The 19203-nt window shown below is 40.6% G+C and overlaps 2 protein-coding genes across 12 annotated transcripts in view; one reads left to right on the forward strand and one right to left on the reverse strand.

The window, feature by feature from the left end:
* Positions 1–19203, reverse strand: part of FYCO1 (FYVE and coiled-coil domain autophagy adaptor 1) — a 53158-nt gene that overhangs the window by 14238 nt on the left and 19717 nt on the right. For 5 of the 10 annotated variants that reach the window (XM_075143237.1, XM_075143234.1, XM_075143233.1 and 2 more), the window contains exons 8-14: positions 16357–18987; positions 15228–15320; positions 14078–14196; positions 12414–12581; positions 11835–11984; positions 10167–10372; positions 9679–9823 (exon numbers count right to left, since the gene is read on the reverse strand). In XM_075143237.1, coding sequence (XP_074999338.1) covers positions 9679–9823; positions 10167–10372; positions 11835–11984; positions 12414–12581; positions 14078–14196; positions 15228–15320; positions 16357–18987 — 3512 coding nt within the window. Of the gene's footprint in view, positions 1–3392; positions 3525–8001; positions 8061–9678; positions 9824–10166; positions 10373–10417; positions 10588–11834; positions 11985–12413; positions 12582–14077; positions 14197–15227; positions 15321–16356; positions 18988–19203 lie in introns of those variants that run through there. The other 5 variants (XM_075143238.1, XM_075143232.1, XM_075143240.1 and 2 more) reach the window with 5 other exon arrangements.
* Positions 440–7758, forward strand: CXCR6 (C-X-C motif chemokine receptor 6). Of its 2 annotated transcripts, none has more exons than XM_075143244.1 (2): positions 440–474; positions 4707–7758. In XM_075143244.1, the coding sequence occupies exon 2, from the start codon at positions 4730–4732 to the stop codon at positions 5765–5767; it is 1038 nt and encodes a 345-aa protein (XP_074999345.1). In that variant the 5' UTR covers positions 440–474; positions 4707–4729; the 3' UTR covers positions 5768–7758. The 2 variants fall into 2 exon arrangements, with proteins under 2 accessions (XP_074999345.1, XP_074999344.1); XM_075143243.1 differs by lacking the exon at positions 440–474 and adding an exon at positions 3356–3425.

Raw genomic sequence — 19203 nt, forward strand, 5'->3', positions numbered from 1 at the left:
TAGCCATCTCTAGCTCATCTCAGATGGGCAAAAAATCTGAGAGAAAATTGTCACTAGAATATTTTTACCCCAGAAAAAATAGAAAAACTAGAAGGAATTGGAAAATCCAGTATTGTCACAAAATATGCATGAGTGATTAAAAAAGGTAAGTGGTAAATACAGATTGATTTTTAATTCTGCAAATAATTTTTGAAAAATCAATTTGATTCTGGACATTTCAGATGAATGGCCACATGTAAGTGAATTTTAACTGGATCTTGAGAGCACAGCTTGTTCATACTATCGTATCTGTAGTAGTCTCACTCAAGAACCAAAACAAAGGATTTAACTTCATGTTGCTTTGGTCAACAACAACTACGAAAGCTGTGAGGCAGCAGCACAGGCTTCAGCACTGACAAATAAAGCAAACTGCTGCTTTCACATTTCCTTTGAAAGATAAGACGACCGCGCTCCCCCAAGATGTGACATCGTCTAGTAAGTGACTATTTTCTTGACTTCAGCTGAATAGGTAGACAGTTTAAAAAAACAAAAAAAAAGCAGCTTTAACATTTAGAAATATTCAAATTTGAAAGATTTTCTTAGTATCATACATATCCTCCATCCTGATATGCAAAATTTAAGAGAAAGGGTGGGTTTTTATTCAGACTGTTGAAGATACTGATTTTGCATTCTAGTTTTGTTATTAAATCTTTTCCGATGCCTTGCTATTGCAGTAGCTCTTTGGTTTACACTTGCTACTTTTTGAAAAAGGTCTTTAGACAAATTTTTTGGATATCTGGAACTCAGAGGGTGTATGTTAATTATCTCCTTTCCATTTATGCTCTAGAATCTGTTTTTCCAACTGGTATGTGCTTGAAAACCTCTCACCTCTTCCAGCAAATATATATGTATGAGATAATTTCACCTTTTCCGATTACAATCTTAAAACCCTTTTGTAATGAAATCGGTTCATTTCTAAGCAAGGCACATCACATGATGCTGATGAGCATTATTTATCTTTTTCTGTTTATAGCCTGTATTTATTGTCATGGCAAATTATGCTGTTTATTATTATATGCTAAAATTACTTTTTATTTACATTTATTTAAAAAAAGAGTGATCTATATTGGATTTTCTGTTTGGAACCATGAGACAAGAGAAATGAACAACGGGCAAGATCATTACTTCTGCTTTTTACACCCTGCTTTTCAGGTGCAGCTACTAAAGCAGGATAGCTGATCAGCACAACAGAAATTAGACCATGGAGACCAAATGGGGGAAACCCCCTGTAATACTGAGACTACCAGTTCCTGTGATATCCAATTTAGAGAGTGGTGGAAATGATAAGCAGCCTTATTCTGGTGACAGGAGGAGAACTATCTATGCTGGGGCAAACCAGAATAGCTTGTTTCTGACTCTCCATTACCTGCTTGCATTTCCGTTTCATTAATTTGAGAATTAATTTTAACAGCACCAGACCTCAAAGCAAATCCTCAAAGTATTAACACACTGGACTCTGCATGGCTCTCTTTAGATCACTTTTCTACCCGTGATGTTGTTCCTATCCAATTTAAGCTTCTGTTAAACTTCTAAATCTTTTTAGAACCTCGACTCAGTCCATACAGATTGTAACAACATTTCCCTGCAAATAAACTCATCCTGCTTGCTATTTTCCTGACCAGGGAATTTTCTTCTTCCTTCCTCCCTATCTACCTAACACAATGCTTTCCCGCTATCTCACTTCAGGTAGAAAATATACTACTGTTCTTTCCGTTGAGGAAAGCTGGAATAACTCCATAAACGACTAGTCTGACAAGTCGTAACAACTTTGAAGTTTGAAACAGCATCCAATGTGGATTCTAACTTAGGTGTGTGAGTAACAAGCAGGATGCTTTAAGAGCTTCTGGCTAGAAAAATATCAGGTAACATAACAACAATGCATGATGAATAAATGAAAACCTTTTTAAAGGAAATTGCTGGCCTTTCTTTCTCTTAAAAGTTACCATCCACTTGCGGGGGAAGAAAAAAGCTTACTGGTTTGTATTTTAGTGGAGTGGAGAGGCTGGTCTGCAGAAGGTAAGGATCTCCCCCTATGTTTTTAACTTCCATACCATTTTATACACACTTGCAGCACGTTTTCAGTAACAAAGATTGAAAATATTTGGCAGAGGTGGTCAGCTGATCCAGAAACTGTTCAGCCTCATAATACAGGATCAGCCTTTAAGAGAGCCTTCTTAAACAACTCTGAGCTGTAACTTCAGCTTTCTCAACAGTTGAGATAAAAAAGTTTTCAGCTTCAGCAGCTCTTTCTCAGCTCCTTATTGTTCTCCAGCATTAAAAAAAAAAAAGGAAAAAAAAAGAAAAAAAAAGGGAAAAAAAAGGGAAAAAAGAAAGGAAAAAAAACGTTGGGGCTAGAAATTTCCACACCTGACTTTGCCTCAAAAATGAGTGTACAGTTCTGCAAGGTTAACCTATTTTTATGCATGTAGGACTTTCTTCTTTTTTTTTTTTTTTTTTCCCCCCCAGAGGGGTTCGTAATCAGTCAGGCATTTGAGATTCATTTCTCCTGCTGTCAAACCAAGAAGGAACTTAAATGGCTATATTCAGACAGGAGAAAGAAGGAAAAGAAAGAAAACTTAAGGCCTTTAAGATCACAAGAAAGTAACATGAAAATAAATTTCTAGAGCATCAGTTGAAAGGTCACATTCAAGGACTCCCATTAATCCTTTGCTATCTGTTTGATGGTGTCAGTCACCTCACCTCTTTCCCAAAACATGATCCATAAATTCTGAGTTTAGGAGCCCAGCTAACTGAGAAATGGAAAGCCTGTGACATGTTAAAAAAACATTTTCAACTTAGAAAGATCTCTTCTGCAGCATTCTGTTTTCCATCGATATGCAGATCTGTTCATGTCAGCATGTGGTGGAGACAAGAATATCAGAAGCCAGTGCCTGCTATTCGTATATATAAGAAAATTCTTCACAGTTGGAGTTCAAAAATTATCCTAGCCTGGCTTCCGTATGAAATCCATAGTAAAACTCCCATCTACTTTCACCAAAAACAAATTAGGGTATTACTGCCTGAATTTGAAAATTTCTGTGAAGAACATTAATGTAATAGGAAAAAAGTTAGTTAAAATTTTAAATATTTTGGTCTGTCCAGAGAGCAAATGCTGTATCTTACTATGAAAAAACAACTATTATGGATTAAAAGCGGGTATTAAAAATTCTTCTTTTAGAAAAGTCAATAAGACTCTCCTAAATGCTAATTTCCAGTAAGCTTGGACACCAGAAAGATCTGTACTACTTTAGTAAGGCTACCAACGGAATGTTATGTTGTCAAACTACAAAACTGAGTGCCTGGTAATTACTTTGTTTCAGCTTAGAGAAAACATCTTTCCTTTACAAGAAGAGGCAAGAAACACCAGCTGACTGCTGTTGCAAAGAGTACGTAAAATAAAACATTTGTTTCAGTATACAGTGCCTTGATGTTGTTGAGCCTATCTTACTTTTGCAGGTTATCTTCATCCCGTGCTTGGCCTCCATCTGAATTGGAAAGTAAAGTATTTTATAAAAAGCCAGCAACTTTTAAAAGGGGCACGCAGTTTTATAGTACTTCTCTGGTGACTAACACACTGCACTGGCTCTGCTTCTTGGCCCCATGGAAACTACTTTTTCGGGTAACGTTCAGTCTGCTGCACGTTATAACTCACACAGGCAAGGCCTTTCAGCCAACCTAAATGATTCAGAGGCGAATTCTGCTAATCTTACGCTGAGTAATATCTTGTAGTAGGATTAGTCCCATAGAAACATGCTCTTTGTAGCTCAAGAGAGGACACTTAACCTTAGGCTAAATCTTTGAAAACCCCATTAACCTGTCTCAGAAAAGACTTTATTTACAAGGTAAACAGCTTGCAAATCTGGTTGTTGCTGTGACTCTTACAGCAACAGACCTGACAGAAAACAGCCCCTTGCCTTGGAGAGCTGACACTGTGATACTGCGTCAGCTCTGGAGAGGGGGTCTGATGGAGGGGGGTTGACAGAGAAGTGGTCACTCCTTTGACAAATGTTTGAAATACAAATAATACAAATGTTTGAAACAGATCAACTAAAATGAAGCGGGGAAGAGACATTAATGAAAATCCTCCGTGTTTCCAGTAAGTCACTTGAGAAGGGGAAAGGAAGAAGTGCCGCCACCTGATGATGTGATTAACATCTAAACAATGAACTAAGGTTGAACCACAAGCTCTAAAGTGCTCACTCACTGAGACTGAAACCCTACTTTTCGAGACAGGTCCAACCCAAGCCAAATGACTCTGACGCTTAGAGCCTGCAACCTGAGCCTAAAGGCTGAATTTGGCAAAACGAATTCTGTTTCTCTCATGGGTTCCTCCAGAATCCCTTGATCCAAACACTAAACCACTGATGCATTTGAAAGCTTAATCCATATTCTATTTTCGGAAGCCTCTGTAATTGTCTTGTTTATCTTTTGAGTTGCCGTCAGTATAAATCTGGTAACAGATGATGTGTTTAAATCCGCCAGCTGTTGTGTTTGGGTCTTGACTGTCAAGACAACCCTCTTCAGCAAATAAATATATTTGCTTTTGTCTGTCATGGATGTTTTACTACAGCTCTTAACTGTTAGCACTTAGGATTTTGTCTGTCTCTTGGATGCATTAGGATTTAATTATTTGCTGAGTAAAAAAATCTCCATGTGTCTCCTTACAGGCTGCCTTTAAAAAGAAGGCAACATGGCAACTACAGACGCTGCTAACTTTTATTATAACTTCTCCATCATTGATCTCAACGAAAACAGAAGTGAGAATTTTCACACATTTACAAGAATCTTCCTGCCTTGTATGTACTCAGTTGTTTTCATCCTTGGGCTAGCAGGAAACGCACTGGTCTTTGTCATACTAGTTTTCTATGAGAAACTGAAGACGTTGACAGATATATTTTTGCTGAACTTGGCTACAGCTGACTGGGTCTTCCTTTGGACGCTGCCATTCTGGGCATATTCTGCTGCTCAGGAGTGGAGTTTTGGCACCGTGGCGTGTCGTATTATACGGGGCTTGTATACTCTGAACTTGTACACTTCAATGTTAACTCTAACGTCTATCACCTTTGACCGGCTTATTGTTATTACTTTTGCCACCAAAGCACATATGTGTCAAACCAGACGAATGACATGGGGCAAATTAATCTGTGTCTTTATCTGGGTGATCTCGCTAGCATTTGCCGCACCGCAGTTTATTTTTAGTGAGGTGTTTAATATTGATAAAGCAATATGTCAGGAAGAATACCCAAACCACCGCACAGAACTGATTCTTGAAGTGATCCAAGTGACCCTTGGCTATTTTATTCCCATGCTAGCCATGATCATCTGCTACTCACTAATTATTAGGACCTTACTGCACGCCAGGAGTTTTCAAAAGAACAAATCTCTTAAAAAAATATTTTCTGTAGTTGTCATATTTATTCTTACTCAGTCACCCTATACTTTCTTGAGACTGATGAAGACTATAGACTGGAGCTTTAACTTGAACAGCAGCTTTGAATATGCAATCATCATAACAGAAGCTCTTGCTTATTTCCATGGATGTCTTAACCCTGTTCTGTATTTCTTCACGGGGGTGAAATTCAGGAGGAACTTACAGAAAATTATTAAAAACTCAAGGTGCGTCAAACGGCAAGTTACGGCTAAACAGTGGCAAACCACGGAAGAGGAAGGCTCTAGAACTTTTACTGCCTCAAATAATGCAGACGCAACAAGCATGTACCCGCTATAAAACTGCCTAGAAAATCTGGCAACTATTTACAGCTTCTTTTTTTTTTTTTCTTTGAAATACTGAGATAGGAAGCCTGCATGAAAGAGGAAATACAATCCCATTAGTGAAGATATTGTGATCGGCTTTAGGCCAACCTATCTTAATCATGATACTTCAGCGTTTCCTGCTTTTCCTGGTGAGACCTGATCCTAAGACAAAGCTGGTAAATGAGTTAACTACACAGAAGATCTTCAAAAGGTCTAAGAAACAATGAGGTAAAACTCCGTTCTTCATGACACAAAGCTAACTTGGACTTCATGAGTCCAGAAGGGCTGGAGACATTCACCAAACCTCTGGCCTGCTGGTTTTCCATGAAAGGTGTTTGTTAACAAAAGCATTTATGAGTTTTGTTTCAAAGATATTACAGATTTTAGTTCAGCTCATTCATTTCATGAGAATTTCTGGATTAAAACCATACACATTTCAATCTTCATGCTGGGTTTCCTGTGTGGTTGGTTTTTTTTGTGGGTTTTTTGTATTTTTCCATTTGGGAGAAGGTCTCCACACACACTCCTTTAGCATTCATCTAAAATTTCTGTAGTAAAGCAGCATTTTCATCTGCCTTCCATCTAACGTCAGGTTCATGGTCTGAATCTCCCATACACGTCTTTGTATCTTACTTCTGATAACAGAGCTCATGTTGCCAGATAACTAGACCCGCTGTCAACACAAGGGATATCATACCACACGTGGGTTCTAACACTGAGCAGTGTTTCCTTAGACGCAAACTCTCACACCCTAATTCCCACACATTCTTTGCACCATGACATCTTTCCAGTCTGTTTTTTCTGGTATCCCCTTGGCACCCTGGTTCCCTTGCCATGAAACTGTGGATTCCTTAGTTGTTCTCCTTCCTTGTTCCTGAAGTCCCTCTTTTCCACCTCTGGCCTTTTCACTTCCCAGCGGGAGGCAAAAAGGTGCACAGGGGCCTATGCAGACTAGGGCAGAAAGTATGCAAAAGCTCTTGCAGAGAGTAGCAGAACAGGAGTGGAGACTGGAATAGGGAAAAGAAGGAACGGATGTTGGAGAGGAGCAGAGGGAGGACTTTACGCAGCTGTGGGCTGCCTATGACGAAGGCAGGGTTGGGTCCGGCCCAAAGGCTGAAAGTCCTTTGCATTACAGCTTTGAAATACCAGTTTTAACCTGTTTCAAACCATTCTTGCAATAACCATGCTCACTTTGGATGTTCCTTTTCTCCCCGTTAACACTCAGTCCCTCCTACCAGATCACTGCAGCTCAGTGGTACCTGACCCTTATTGGCACTATTGTGTTCATGTCACCTTTTTCCTCTTAGAAAACAGCTGCTTAGGCAATTCTTTCCTTACTACACAATCTCTCTTGTTTCTCCCATGGCAAAATGGTGCAATATCCTTAAAAACAAAACTAGGAAGGAACGTGCTGTGCTTTCACGTCTGTGTGGCACGTGAATCTGCTATCCCAACACACAGCTGCAAGGCAGGCTTTGCCAGCAGAGGGTGGCGAGAGGTGCTCCTGTCCCCACTCCTCTCCCTGGCTGGTTCTGCGCAGGGCAGCGAATGCTTCAGACCACAGGCAGTTCCCCCTTTTGGCTACGCTGGCACCCTGCCCGGCCATGTGAGTTGTAATTAGGTCAGGAAAGAGCGTTATGAGTCATTAAGTAAAAAAGAATCCAAATCAAAGCAACCACCGTGCAGACAGGCTGAGATGTCCTTTCTACTAAAAGCAGTACCAAGATGTGAATAAACTCTTTGTTTCTGTACCAGAGTAGCGGTAATTTTTTTTTTTTTTAAATTTTTTGTTTTACACTTCTGCCATCTATGATCTTGATTCTGCTGCTGCAACATTTATTGCAGGCAAGTAATTTCTACTATATGTTAAAATGGAAACACAGTGCACTGGTTTACCCTGGGGACTTTGACCCAGTGCTATACAATATCCTGACCTTTGTTTTAGAACACAGTCTGCAAATGTGAATGGTTAGAAAGAAAAAAGTTTAAAAATACAACACTTCAAAAGAGAATTCATGAGCCTTGAAGTAGCACGATGTACCACAATTGCACGATTTATCTCAGCTTCTCACATTAAGATTTCAATCAGATTGCTCCAAACTCACTAACAGTCCTGAAAGCCTGAAGCCACTGCGGCTTAATCCTAACCTTTAGGGAAGAGCTGCTTCAAGGTCAGCCAGAGTTACGCTGATACACCATCTATCTTACCTTGCCACATACCTGTGCAGCTCATGACCAAGATGAGTTTTATTTGGTTCTCAATTGACCTGTACCAATAAAGGCAGTCTCTCAAAATTTGCTGTTATGAAGTAATGCCACTGTAATAATTTCATGTCACTTCAAGGAAAGAACTATAGGGGCAGGGTTAAGTAAAAGAACAAGAGAAAAATAGAGTAACAGTACAGTAGACACCAAAAGCGGGACAAACAGAAAAGAAAATGCCCTTTAAGATAATGCACTGCTTTGAGCACCAACTCGCATTTCCAGTCCAGCAAGGACTCACACCCACAGTAAGGTAAGGTCACTGTGAAAATCTCAGCCAGACACAGCCAGAGTAAGGCTATAAGAAACCATGTCAAGAGACCATGTCTATCGCAGACCTTCTCTCTGTCTATTTGGACCTCCAGCCTCTGCAAATTGTCCCTTTGCCAAACAAAGGCAATACTAACTTCACAAGAGTATTGTGAAGCTCAGCGAGTTCATCTCTGCCCAATGGATGATAAACATGAATATACTGTCAGTGTCAACAGTACATAAAATAGGCAGAATACATAGAACTTATTTACCAAGAAACAAAAATGTAGAATTTTGAAAAGTTTTTTTTTTCAAATAAACAAGCCTGTACAGTCTGCCTTCTACCCAAATTGCAAGTCACTGTCGTTTATGCCAGAAATGGATCTGCTGAGGGCAAAAGAGTCTGGGTTTGCTTTCTCAGCAGCAGGCTGGTTACTCTGTGGCTATTTTCAGTTTAGCATTTAGATTTATCATGCTTATTTTTCTGCTCAGAAGCAAAACAAGTACAGAATTTAGGTGAAATTGCTCTTTTTTTTTTTCTTCTCAAAAATATGAAAGTTTTTGAAAGAAAATATATTTTACTGAACAGAATTTTTGGAAAATATTTGAAAATATTTGAATGATAGTAAAACAATATTTTATATAAACATGGATATTCATTAAACTATAATACTACAACATAGTTTGCAAACCAAGTACTCAGATATTCAGATGGCCTTAGACCCTCTTCACTGCTAATTTATGTAGAAATAGATGTAAAAAAATGACTGAAACCTGCATTCACTCCCATTTTCTTAAGAAAAAAAGAACAAACTTGAGCCAGATTTAGCTATGCAATTCTTGTTCTTTTTCTTTTCTGTAAGCTGTTAAAGTTATAAGGAATCCTACAGACACAGACCAGTTATTTTACATTCAGTTCAATGAAGCCTGCCATAAAAAGAACAAATTTTTCCTTATCTTTTCCCCACGCCCTTGTTCTCTTGGTATTAAGTAATGGTGAGTCTGACAGAGAGTATCGCTTAGGTCCTATTATAAGTTAAGTGTGAATGACCAGTGACCCAGTATGGCCTGCAAGCTGATTTTAATGGTGACAGCTGGCCTGGTGACAGCACAGAACTGGGACTACTCCTCTGTGCTGTGGTGCAGCAGGTGGAGGGAGAGGATGGAGCTGTTTGGATTTACTAGATTTGATGCTGACTGTGCAAATAGGCCAAAATTATTTTGTGTTGGTCTACTGAACATGTGGCTGGGAACAGAAATGTCTTCTCTTTATGCAGAGGTTGGCTATCCCCACTGAACAGAAAAAAAAAACCACCACTCCAAACAAAACCCAAAAGAGTCCCCCCTCTCCATGAAGCAGTGTTTACTCACAGATCTGTCACGCTTTGATCCAGAGACTCTCCCTCCATCTGACTTTCACTGTGGAGAGAGTCTGATTCCTGTACTTGGCACAGCTCCTCATCAGTGATTATATCAAATGCTGCATCATCTGGTGGTTTAGAGGCTTCACTTGCAACTGTGCCATAAAAGGACATGAAAAGAAACATTAACAATATTAGTTGGTTGTTTGGAAAACAAACAAGCAAAACCGTTAAGGGGGAAGACTGGGCCATTCCTCTACCTTTACAGAAGCATTAGGTAACTACTAGAGCCAACTGAAAATTTCAGGCTGACTGACACTCATTTAATATACATACAAATTTCTGTCAATACCAATCAAATTCAAAGATGGACCAATCCCATCCTGAAAACACTCCATGAACATGCAGGTCCTTGGAGCAGGAGGTGACCATGCGGTTCCTTGGAGAATGTCTAAGAACCCTACTTATTTCTCTGCAGCACGCAAACAATACACTAACCAAAAGCCCTCTCAGATGGTGACACAGGTGATTCCAATGATGCTGGTGATCCTTCCTGGTTGGCACTGGATCCAGAGTCATCTGTGCTGTCCACAATGACTCTAGGCTTATTAAAGCAAGCTCTGCAGCAACGCTCCTTTTTCCCACCAGGCTTTGTCACCATGTAGTTGTTGCAGCAGTAGTAGCAGAAAATGCGACCACACATTCTAGAAATGAGTCAAAACCAAAGGTGTTAGAATAGTACCACATACAGGTGGAACATATCTATGTGACAGAGTCTGGGGCTTTGTCATAATGGTCTTGTTCTTTGCAAAAGTCTAAACTCATGGCAGAACTCATAATACAGACTGCACTGCTTTCTGAGGTGAAGCAAGTTTTCTTGACAAACAGGATGCAGAAATGCACATTCATACTTTGCTGCCTTAATAAATAGGGAAAACAGAAAAAACATAAAAATACTAAAAAAAATACACAAAAATACACAAAAACAATTAAATACCCACAAATATGCGATACAAACAAATAATATATATTAAGCACATATGAAGCAAATGTACTTAATAATACTTCACAGGCCAAATCTCACACTCAGAGCAAAACTCTATTTGATTGTAAGGAGTTTAAGAAAATGTCTGTATGTCTCTACTTAGTAATCATCCCTCTCTCCTTCACACAGGGAAGAAGAACAATATTGGACACATACATGTACATTCATCCCTCCTGCCCTCTCTGCTCTGCAGTCCCTCAGTATTAAACCTGTCAACTACTTTTTAATGAACATGTTAAGATTTTCATGAAGAAAAGCACCCAGCAGGGATCACTGTTATTCGTGAAGTCTTAGTGGTTTTGTTTTTCATAAACATTTAAACCATTAGTAGGTACTGGTGAAAACAGGAGCAGGTTTCACAGACTTTAGCAGAAGTGAGTAATTTGAAAGTTGTTACTGGAAATGACTTCACTATTCATTAATCCCCATGGAATGTTCCCTACGTTAATATGCAATTGGAAGTCCCAGTACAACATACCTTACATGATGAATCAGGTCGTGAGGATAAAGAACAGTAGAGAGCCAAAACAAAATATCACTAAGACCCTGAAATGTATCCACTTAAATATATTTGAATAAATCTAGATCACGTAACTAATAACTCCAAGCAGGCTAACTGTATAGGAAATAATTTAATATTAACTTTTTTTTAAAAGATCACTTTGCAATCGGTAATTATTTCTGAACTAGTGTAAGTAACCAAATTTATAATTGCAGAGCATGTTGGATTTGTTCTGGAATACTTCTATCAGAATAGCAAAAACATCTTAGTGAATATTATTTACAGCATGCACAGAACAGTGCATAATAAATATATTAAAAACACAGTCCTTCAAAGAAATACACTATGTAGGGTGTGATTATCTTTGTTTCCAGAAATGAGAAACTGACAGACTCCCCAAGACAGAATTGCATCCAGATCTTTGCCTTAATACATGTCAAGGACCTTTCCATTAATGTCTCTTATCCCCTTGTGAGCTCATGTGTTCTTTCAGCCTCTACAATGCCCTGTATCAATGATTTTGACCAATAAACTGTGAACATTAAGAAGTATTTCATCCATGTAAACGATCATACTGAATTTTGCTTTTGAACAGTGTAATAGAGTTCAACAAACTGACCTGCAGTGGTGTCGGCGCACCATCCATGAGAACTCTCTCTGGCAGTCCAGACAATGATTAACCTCTGTGTCCCCCTGCCACCTTTGCTCTGCACTAAGCTTCTGCTGGAACTCCAGAGCATCTGATTTTTGCCACAAAGCATCCTTATCTCTGTAGAGACACAGTTAAAAGAAAAAAACCACACAAATTATCAGTGCCGTTTTACTGTTAACCAACCTCAATTTGAATGCAGGTGAAAGCTTCATAGTAAAAATTGCTTTGCTGTAACTTCTGAGGAGCTTTCAGGAATAAAGACAGATCAAAAAACCTACCAAAGCTCTTGGGAAGGGGGGGCAGAAAAATACATGCCATGCAGAAAACTACATATTTTTTCAAAACAGACAGCAAATTAAGGAGGAGATAATATTGGGTGTTACATTTTTGACTGCATTACGGAAATGCAAAATTTCAACTGATGATGAACTTGGCCATTACCTGTATCTTCAATTCAGGAATACAAGACTGAACCACCTAAGCAGTATCCCTTAACATCCTAAGCTAGGATTTTAATTTCTGCTTGCTGTTTATTTTGATGCCAACCTGATAAGTTCTATCAAACGTTCTTCAAGGAACTGTTTTGTTCTCGTCAGGTCATCCAGTTCAGCAAATAACTTCTGGTCACTGCTATCTTTGTCTGCTGCCACCTTGCTGAGCTTCTCACTGTAATCCAGGGCCTTCTCTTTTGCTTCATCAGCTTCTTTTTGGATCCTAATCAAATACAAAGGCAATTAAGAATCATTTTTAGCTCATGTGCATTCAAGTCTTCCCCATGGAAGAAAGGGGTCCTCCACCCTGATAAACAGGTAGTTTCAGTGAAATTGTTCTCAGTGTGCATATTTTTTATAGCTAGCCAGAATCTCTCCAGTTTTCTGCATCACTGAAAGTGCACACAGATTCGTTATCTGGTGAATACAGTCAGCAATCAGCAATTTCTTGGATGCCCTGCTTATAGCGAAGCTTATGATGGCTACCACACTGGGAATAAAATTAGTGTCCTTGGAAGCATCAGCAGCTGCAAACTGAACTAAATGGGGAAAGTCCTATAGCTGCAGGTTGCCTAGCATTTGCAGGTTGCACACAAAAGGGCCATTTAACACATCCTCCTCCACAGCCTTCATGTTTACAAAAGGGAAGCAAACCAATTTCTCACTATATTCTTCTAACACAGATGCAATTCAAAAACTAAAGGTTCATAGAATCATAGAATCATAGAATGGTTCGGGTTGGAAAGGACTGTAAAGATCATCTAGTTCCAACCTCCCCTGCCATGGGCAGTGTTAAGACACTTCCAGGTTAAGACACCTCAGTTCACTGCACAGTCAGTGGAAAGAAGTGTCCCCAGAAAGCTTCCAAGAATGTAAGTCTTGGCTTGACAATATGGTAATTTCAGTACTGTGAGTCCTAGCAATGGATCAAAAATGCTACAGCAACACAACATCAAGGGCTGAGCTGGTCTCAACTCACTCAGCCAATTCAGCTGAATTTAAATATTTTGATGAGTTAGATTTTGTACTGACAACCTTCAGCATAGATCAAGAATCATAGTCTTCCCACAAAGACAGATGATATCAGCACAAAAATGTAAAAATACATAGGCTTCGGTTAACCCATTAGACTCTGTGTGAGCCCATGCCTCATGAAGATCTATTTCAGACTGCCAGGTAATCCGCACCACACAGGCCCACATTACAGACCTTAGCTCGCGTTAGATACTTAAAACTGATAAGAAACCTGACAAAGACATGCAGGATGTGGTCCCAGTCCAATAATTCTTACTGATTCCCTGAAACTTCACAGACAGAAGAGAAAAAACAAACTGTCAAAAAACGCAAATTTTCCATTCCTTATGAAAAAAAAAAGAGCCAATATTGGTACTTTAATTTTGTGACTAACCTATAAGGTAAAAGGAGGTTGTAAAATGCCTTGCAGTTTCATAAAGGAAGACATACAATGAATTTACGTCATCAGCTAAATTAACAATACATAAAACCTAAACCTTGCATTCATGTGTGCTGTGTAATTTACATATTTCTCCTCTGAAGTGTCAATCCGATATTCCCCATCAGTGCCCATGCACTACTTGCCCTATATAAACCCCATGGCATATGCTATTTCATAAACCACAGCAATTTTCGTATGCTTTGGTTATTGGCTCCTTGGTTGGCTCACAATTAACAGCTTGCGTAAAGAACCCAAACTCCCACCTTTCCAAGAGTTCTCTCAGAGACGTCACCTCCTCTTCCTTCTGCAGCCGAGCAAATTCTGATTCAGACAGCTGCTCTCTTGCTTCATCCAGCTTTCTAGACAAACTCGTGTTTGCAGCCTAGTGAAATAAATTACTGTGTTTCCTTACATATAAAAACAACTTTACCAAGCATTGGACAATTACAAAGACACCTAAACAATGCTTTAAAAGAATCAGTTAAAGCCAAACCGCCAATTAAGATATTATTGTATAAGGAGACACTAATTAGTTGTGTACTAGTGATTGATTACTTCTGTCACACTGAATAAGGGATAGACTCTAAAGACAGTATTAAGCCTGTAATTCTTATTAGTCCATGTCAGTTGAGCTTTTGCCTCCTTATCAAGGAAAATCTCTCAAAGACAATGGCAAAAGAGCACGCCCTAAAAGTTTTTTCACCACCTAGAAGTTTCAAAAGAAAAAAAAATTAAAAATTAGGAAAATGTTGTTTATTAAAGCTATATGGAACATGAAGAACAATGGAAACAAAAACTTCTTTCACAGCTAGCCTCTCCAGAGAAGTCTGCCAAACTTGGGAGTCCCCAGGGAACATACCTAACTGCATCTAAAGGTGTACGTATTTCTGCTAGCAGGCAGGGCCAGGTTCAATAACCTTAACTTTCTTCTTTCTGGATTCCTTACACCTCAGTACGACCCTCCTAACTCAACTGTTTGATAAATGCATTGCAAAAATCCTATTTTTTTCCAGCTGGGTTATTTCTCAGCCAGATTAATTCTCTGATTCAGTGCCCCTTGCAGCCTGCAAACAGTTGGATCCACACTTGTGGCTGTGTGCAGTGGGCACGCAGGGCCTAAGACAGACATCTTTTAAATCTTTTAAATCTGCACCCCCATTTAAGAAGTCTACACATAACCAGGTCTTAGATAAAACCTGACTAGCTTTCAAAGCAGGACAAATCCTAAGTGCCATTATGCTTTTCATAATCTGTACTCGGCTAACTTCCAGCTGCTGAGTATTTTGTCTGCAGCACCTGTATTTATTCTCAGACTCACAGCCAGTCATCAGAAATGCTGCCTGCCTTCTCAATTATAACACTAATGCTTGCTGACACAAACACCTCTGTCTTTTAATCAGATCGAGCACCTACTTGTAACTCCGCAATCTCTTCCTCTGCAGCATGCTGTTGTCGCTTCTGCTCCTCAAGTTGCTCTCTTACTTTCCCACACTCTTCACTGACAGCCTAGCAGAGAGATTGAGCCAGGAGTTAGCATTCCGCTAGCGGCCACCCCTTCATCTACGAAATTCCCAGTTGTGAATCACGAGTACTTTTACTGCCATGTATGGGGTAAACGCAGCACCACTGTCAGGCTCGTGAAAGACAGCTAAAGAGACACTCAACTCAGGGATTCAAGGAAACTCCCCTCTGTGGTGGCAGACCAGCTGTGTTTTACTGTTACTTGCTATGGGCTATTACAGTTCTTACCAAAAAGAAGGCCCAGCTTGCGAATTGCTTTGGCTCAGAAGAGTGAGGTTTAAGAAACCTTTATGAAAACGAAACATAAATGAATGTATGCTATTTTCTCAAACTTGTGGGATTTCTAGATACCAGTGGCATAAGCCTCTGATCAACTGCCAGTCTTAGACATTATCTCAGAATGACGGAACAAACGCAACAAAATCTTCAGCCTTTAGGTGTGCTGTTTCACATATACAGGGCTGACTCACATTTTTCTGGAAACAAAACTTTTATCTTCTTGGCTGCTACCTTGAGAGGTTGAAAGCAAAAATACATGAGGGAATTAATTGCAAAAGTATCTGGTCTCAGTCTAAGTTTGCTTTCACCAAAACCGGTTTTAAGGAGAAGTAGTGTTAGGGTGTGGGGAACAGGTCTTGCAATGTTCCTACCAAAAAAGAAAAAAATCACAGCTGTGACCAGAGGGAATAGTTACAGAAGACGCCACCTTCAGTGCCAACATAAGAAATCATCACCCTCTCCATTACTGGCTGGCTTTTCCATATCACATGGCCTCTCCACTGTGCTTGGATGGCCACAATATACATCTCCAAAAAACTCTGAAGAGCTATTTTACCTCAAATAGGCCTAGGTCATGAGTGTAGAGACATTTTCAGAATCCCAGGATAAAGCTAGTTGTGTGCTAGTCTCAGAGCCTGACCAACACAAACCTTAGGATTCCACGCAGTAATTGCTGCAGCAGACGGTAAAGCAGGGGAAATCCTGCACAGCTCCCTCAGCTATAATAATCACATTAATTTACCTTGAATTTTGTCTGATAATTTAGAATCTCTGTGCTCATTTGAAATTTTATTGCAGACAGCTCTTCTTGGCTGGTCTCTTGGAAACTCTGTGCCTGTTTCTTTACTGTCTCCAGCTGCAACTGCAGACTTGGGACAGCTGCAGCACATACTTGAGCCTCTTCTAATTTCTCTTGCAGGCTCTTGTTCTCCTGTCTGAGATTAGAGATGTCAAGCTTCTGCTTCTCCTGTTGCTCTGCTGCCTGTTCTTCCAGTTCTTTGAGCCTTTCTGTGGCCTGGGCTAACTGCTCTTCTGCATCCACCTTTTCAGAGGTCAAGGCACAAATCTGAATACCAAGTTCAGCCATATCTGTGTTGGTCCTGTGGAGGAGATCTTTGTTTTCTTCATTTTCCGTTCTAGCAACTTCCAGGTACTGCTTAACCTTGGATAGTTCTTCCTTCAGGTTCAGCAAATTATTTTCCAGCTCAGCTTTTTCATGGGCTGCTGTCTCCTGCTCTTTTTTCAGCACTTCTTCTCTTTCTTTACACTGCACCAGATCTTGCACATGGTTTCTGTTGAGTGACTCACTTTGCTCTTTCAGCTGCTGGACAAGCACCTTCTGTTCACCCAAGACAGTCTCTGTGATTGCCAGCTCACCTCTCATCTGCTCTCTCTCATCAGTGGTCTGCTGAAGCTTGACTCGCAGGTCGAGGACTTCTGCTTGCAGCCTAGACACTTCACCTCGGTTGACCTCCAACTGCTCTTCACTTATGGTTAGTCTGGAGGCCAGCTCTTTTGCCTCCTTCCCCAGGGAAGCTGCCTGCTGTAGTTGGTGTTTTTCCACTGATTCCTTTTCTGATGTGAGGGATTCAATAAGCTTTGTCTGATGAAGGCATGTCTTTTCAACACTGAGCTTTTCTACCTCAAGAGTCTCTGCTTTCTTCCTATGTCTTTCAGCTTCTGCTCTTAGCTGCTCACACTGGCTCTCCATGCCTTGCAGTTCTACTTCCTTCTCTGTGAGCTGTGACTGGAGACACTCTTTGCTTTCCTTCAAGGTACCTAAGCTTTTTTCCATTTGTAAACTATGCTGTTTGGCACTCTTGAGCTGTCCTTCAAGTGAGGCATAAGACTCCTTGGTGGTCTCTTCTCTTTGCTTTAGTTCTTCATAGTCTGAGTGCAGAGTGTCTAATCTCTCCTCCAGAATTTGGCTTTGCCTCCTGGCATTCTGCAAGTCTTCATCCAGCTGTTTGTTCTCATCCCGGAGCTTCTTCTCTTTTTCATCAACTGACACCAGGGCATCATCTATCTCACTCTGAAGCTGTTTCTCAGAGGCTCTCAGCCTGGCTACCTCAGCTTCCAGGGAAGCTTTAGAAGCTTCCAAATTTTTCAGCTTCCCTTCCATCTTCTTCTTGGACTCCTGCAAATTCGCATTCTCTGCTTTCAGCTTCCTGCTCTCCTCATCCATTTCGTTCACTGCAGAGTTTTGCTGCTCCATCTGTTCCTCCAGCTCCTTGACTTTCTGGCTGAGATGCTCTTTCTCAGACAAGAGTTTCCGGTTTTGCTCCTCAAGGCTACACACAGTCTGACTCACCTTTGTTAAGTGACCCTCCTGTAGTTCAAGTTGCTCTGCTTGCAAGTGGGCTTCCTGCTTCAGTGCTCCTTCCCTCCTACCATACTCCTCCTCAAGTTTCTCTTTTCCTTTCCTTGCTTCCTCAAGCTTTTTTTCCAGTGACCCCACCTGAGCCAGCGACCCCATTACCTGGGTCTGGAGCTCAGCCATCTCCTTTCCTTTCAGGGTCAGGGCCTTCTGAAGTGCATCCATTTCCTTTGCCATGGTTTCCAGGCTCCCAAGCAGCTTTTCACTCTCTTCTTTGGAGTCAGCAGTAAGGCGGTTATATCTGGATTCCAGTTCCTTCTGTACCTCTTCTTTCAGCTGCAGCTCCTCCCTTGCTGCTTTCAGCTGAGATACATGTTCGTCATTGAGTCTTTGCATATCTGCCTTTTCCTTTTCTGTCTCCTGAAGCTTCTCTAACAGTGCATGTATCTGTAGGGCAGAGTCACAGTGGGCTGTGGCTTGCTGTCCCTTTTCCTCCAAAGCAGCATCAACTTTTGCAAGGAGGTTGAGGTTCTTCTGTTCTGTGGAACTCAGCTTGGCTTTGAGCTCATCGATGCAAAGATTCTTCATAGCAACCAAAGCCCTAGAGGCCTCCAGCTCCTGATTCAACACCTGCAGTTTTGAGGCACAGTCTTCCTTGCTGGTCACCAGCTGCTCCAGCTTTGTTGAATATTCCTTCTGCTGCTCCACTGCATTCAGTTCCAGTGACTGCAGGCACTTCTGCAGGTCATGAACAGTGCTCTGAGTGGAGTGCGAGACCTCACACTGCTTCTGTAACTCTGTGATCATCTTTGTCAGCCGGGAGTTCTCCTCGCTGTAGTTATTGCTCTTCTCCTTTTCTACCTGTACTTGTTCTTTCTGAAGGCTGACAGCTGCCTGTAGCTCCTGGTTTTCCATTTCCAGCTGGTGAATACGATCTTGAAGTTCCCTCTGCCTCAGCTCAGCCTGGTCAAGTTCTACACGCATCTCTTCAAAGCCCTCAAGGTGTTCAACATTTAGTGAACTATTTGCATCAGGGCTGGAGGGAAACTCTTGGGCCTAAATGAACAGAAGGGGAAAACCAGAAAGTTTAACATGCATTTAAACGGTGTGCTCAAATGAGGGCAAGTTCAGGTTCTTAACGCACAGTGACCTATGTTGCATTCACAGCACTATAAAATATCAACTTATAGGAAATGGGGCTTGTTTTCACAAAAGATAAATGAAAACATACCTATCTGCAGGCAGCCTTCTGAATATATTTTTTTTCCTCTA

This window comes from Calonectris borealis, chromosome 2 (genome assembly GCF_964195595.1).
Source record: "Calonectris borealis chromosome 2, bCalBor7.hap1.2, whole genome shotgun sequence".
Lineage (NCBI taxonomy): Eukaryota > Metazoa > Chordata > Aves > Procellariiformes > Procellariidae > Calonectris > Calonectris borealis.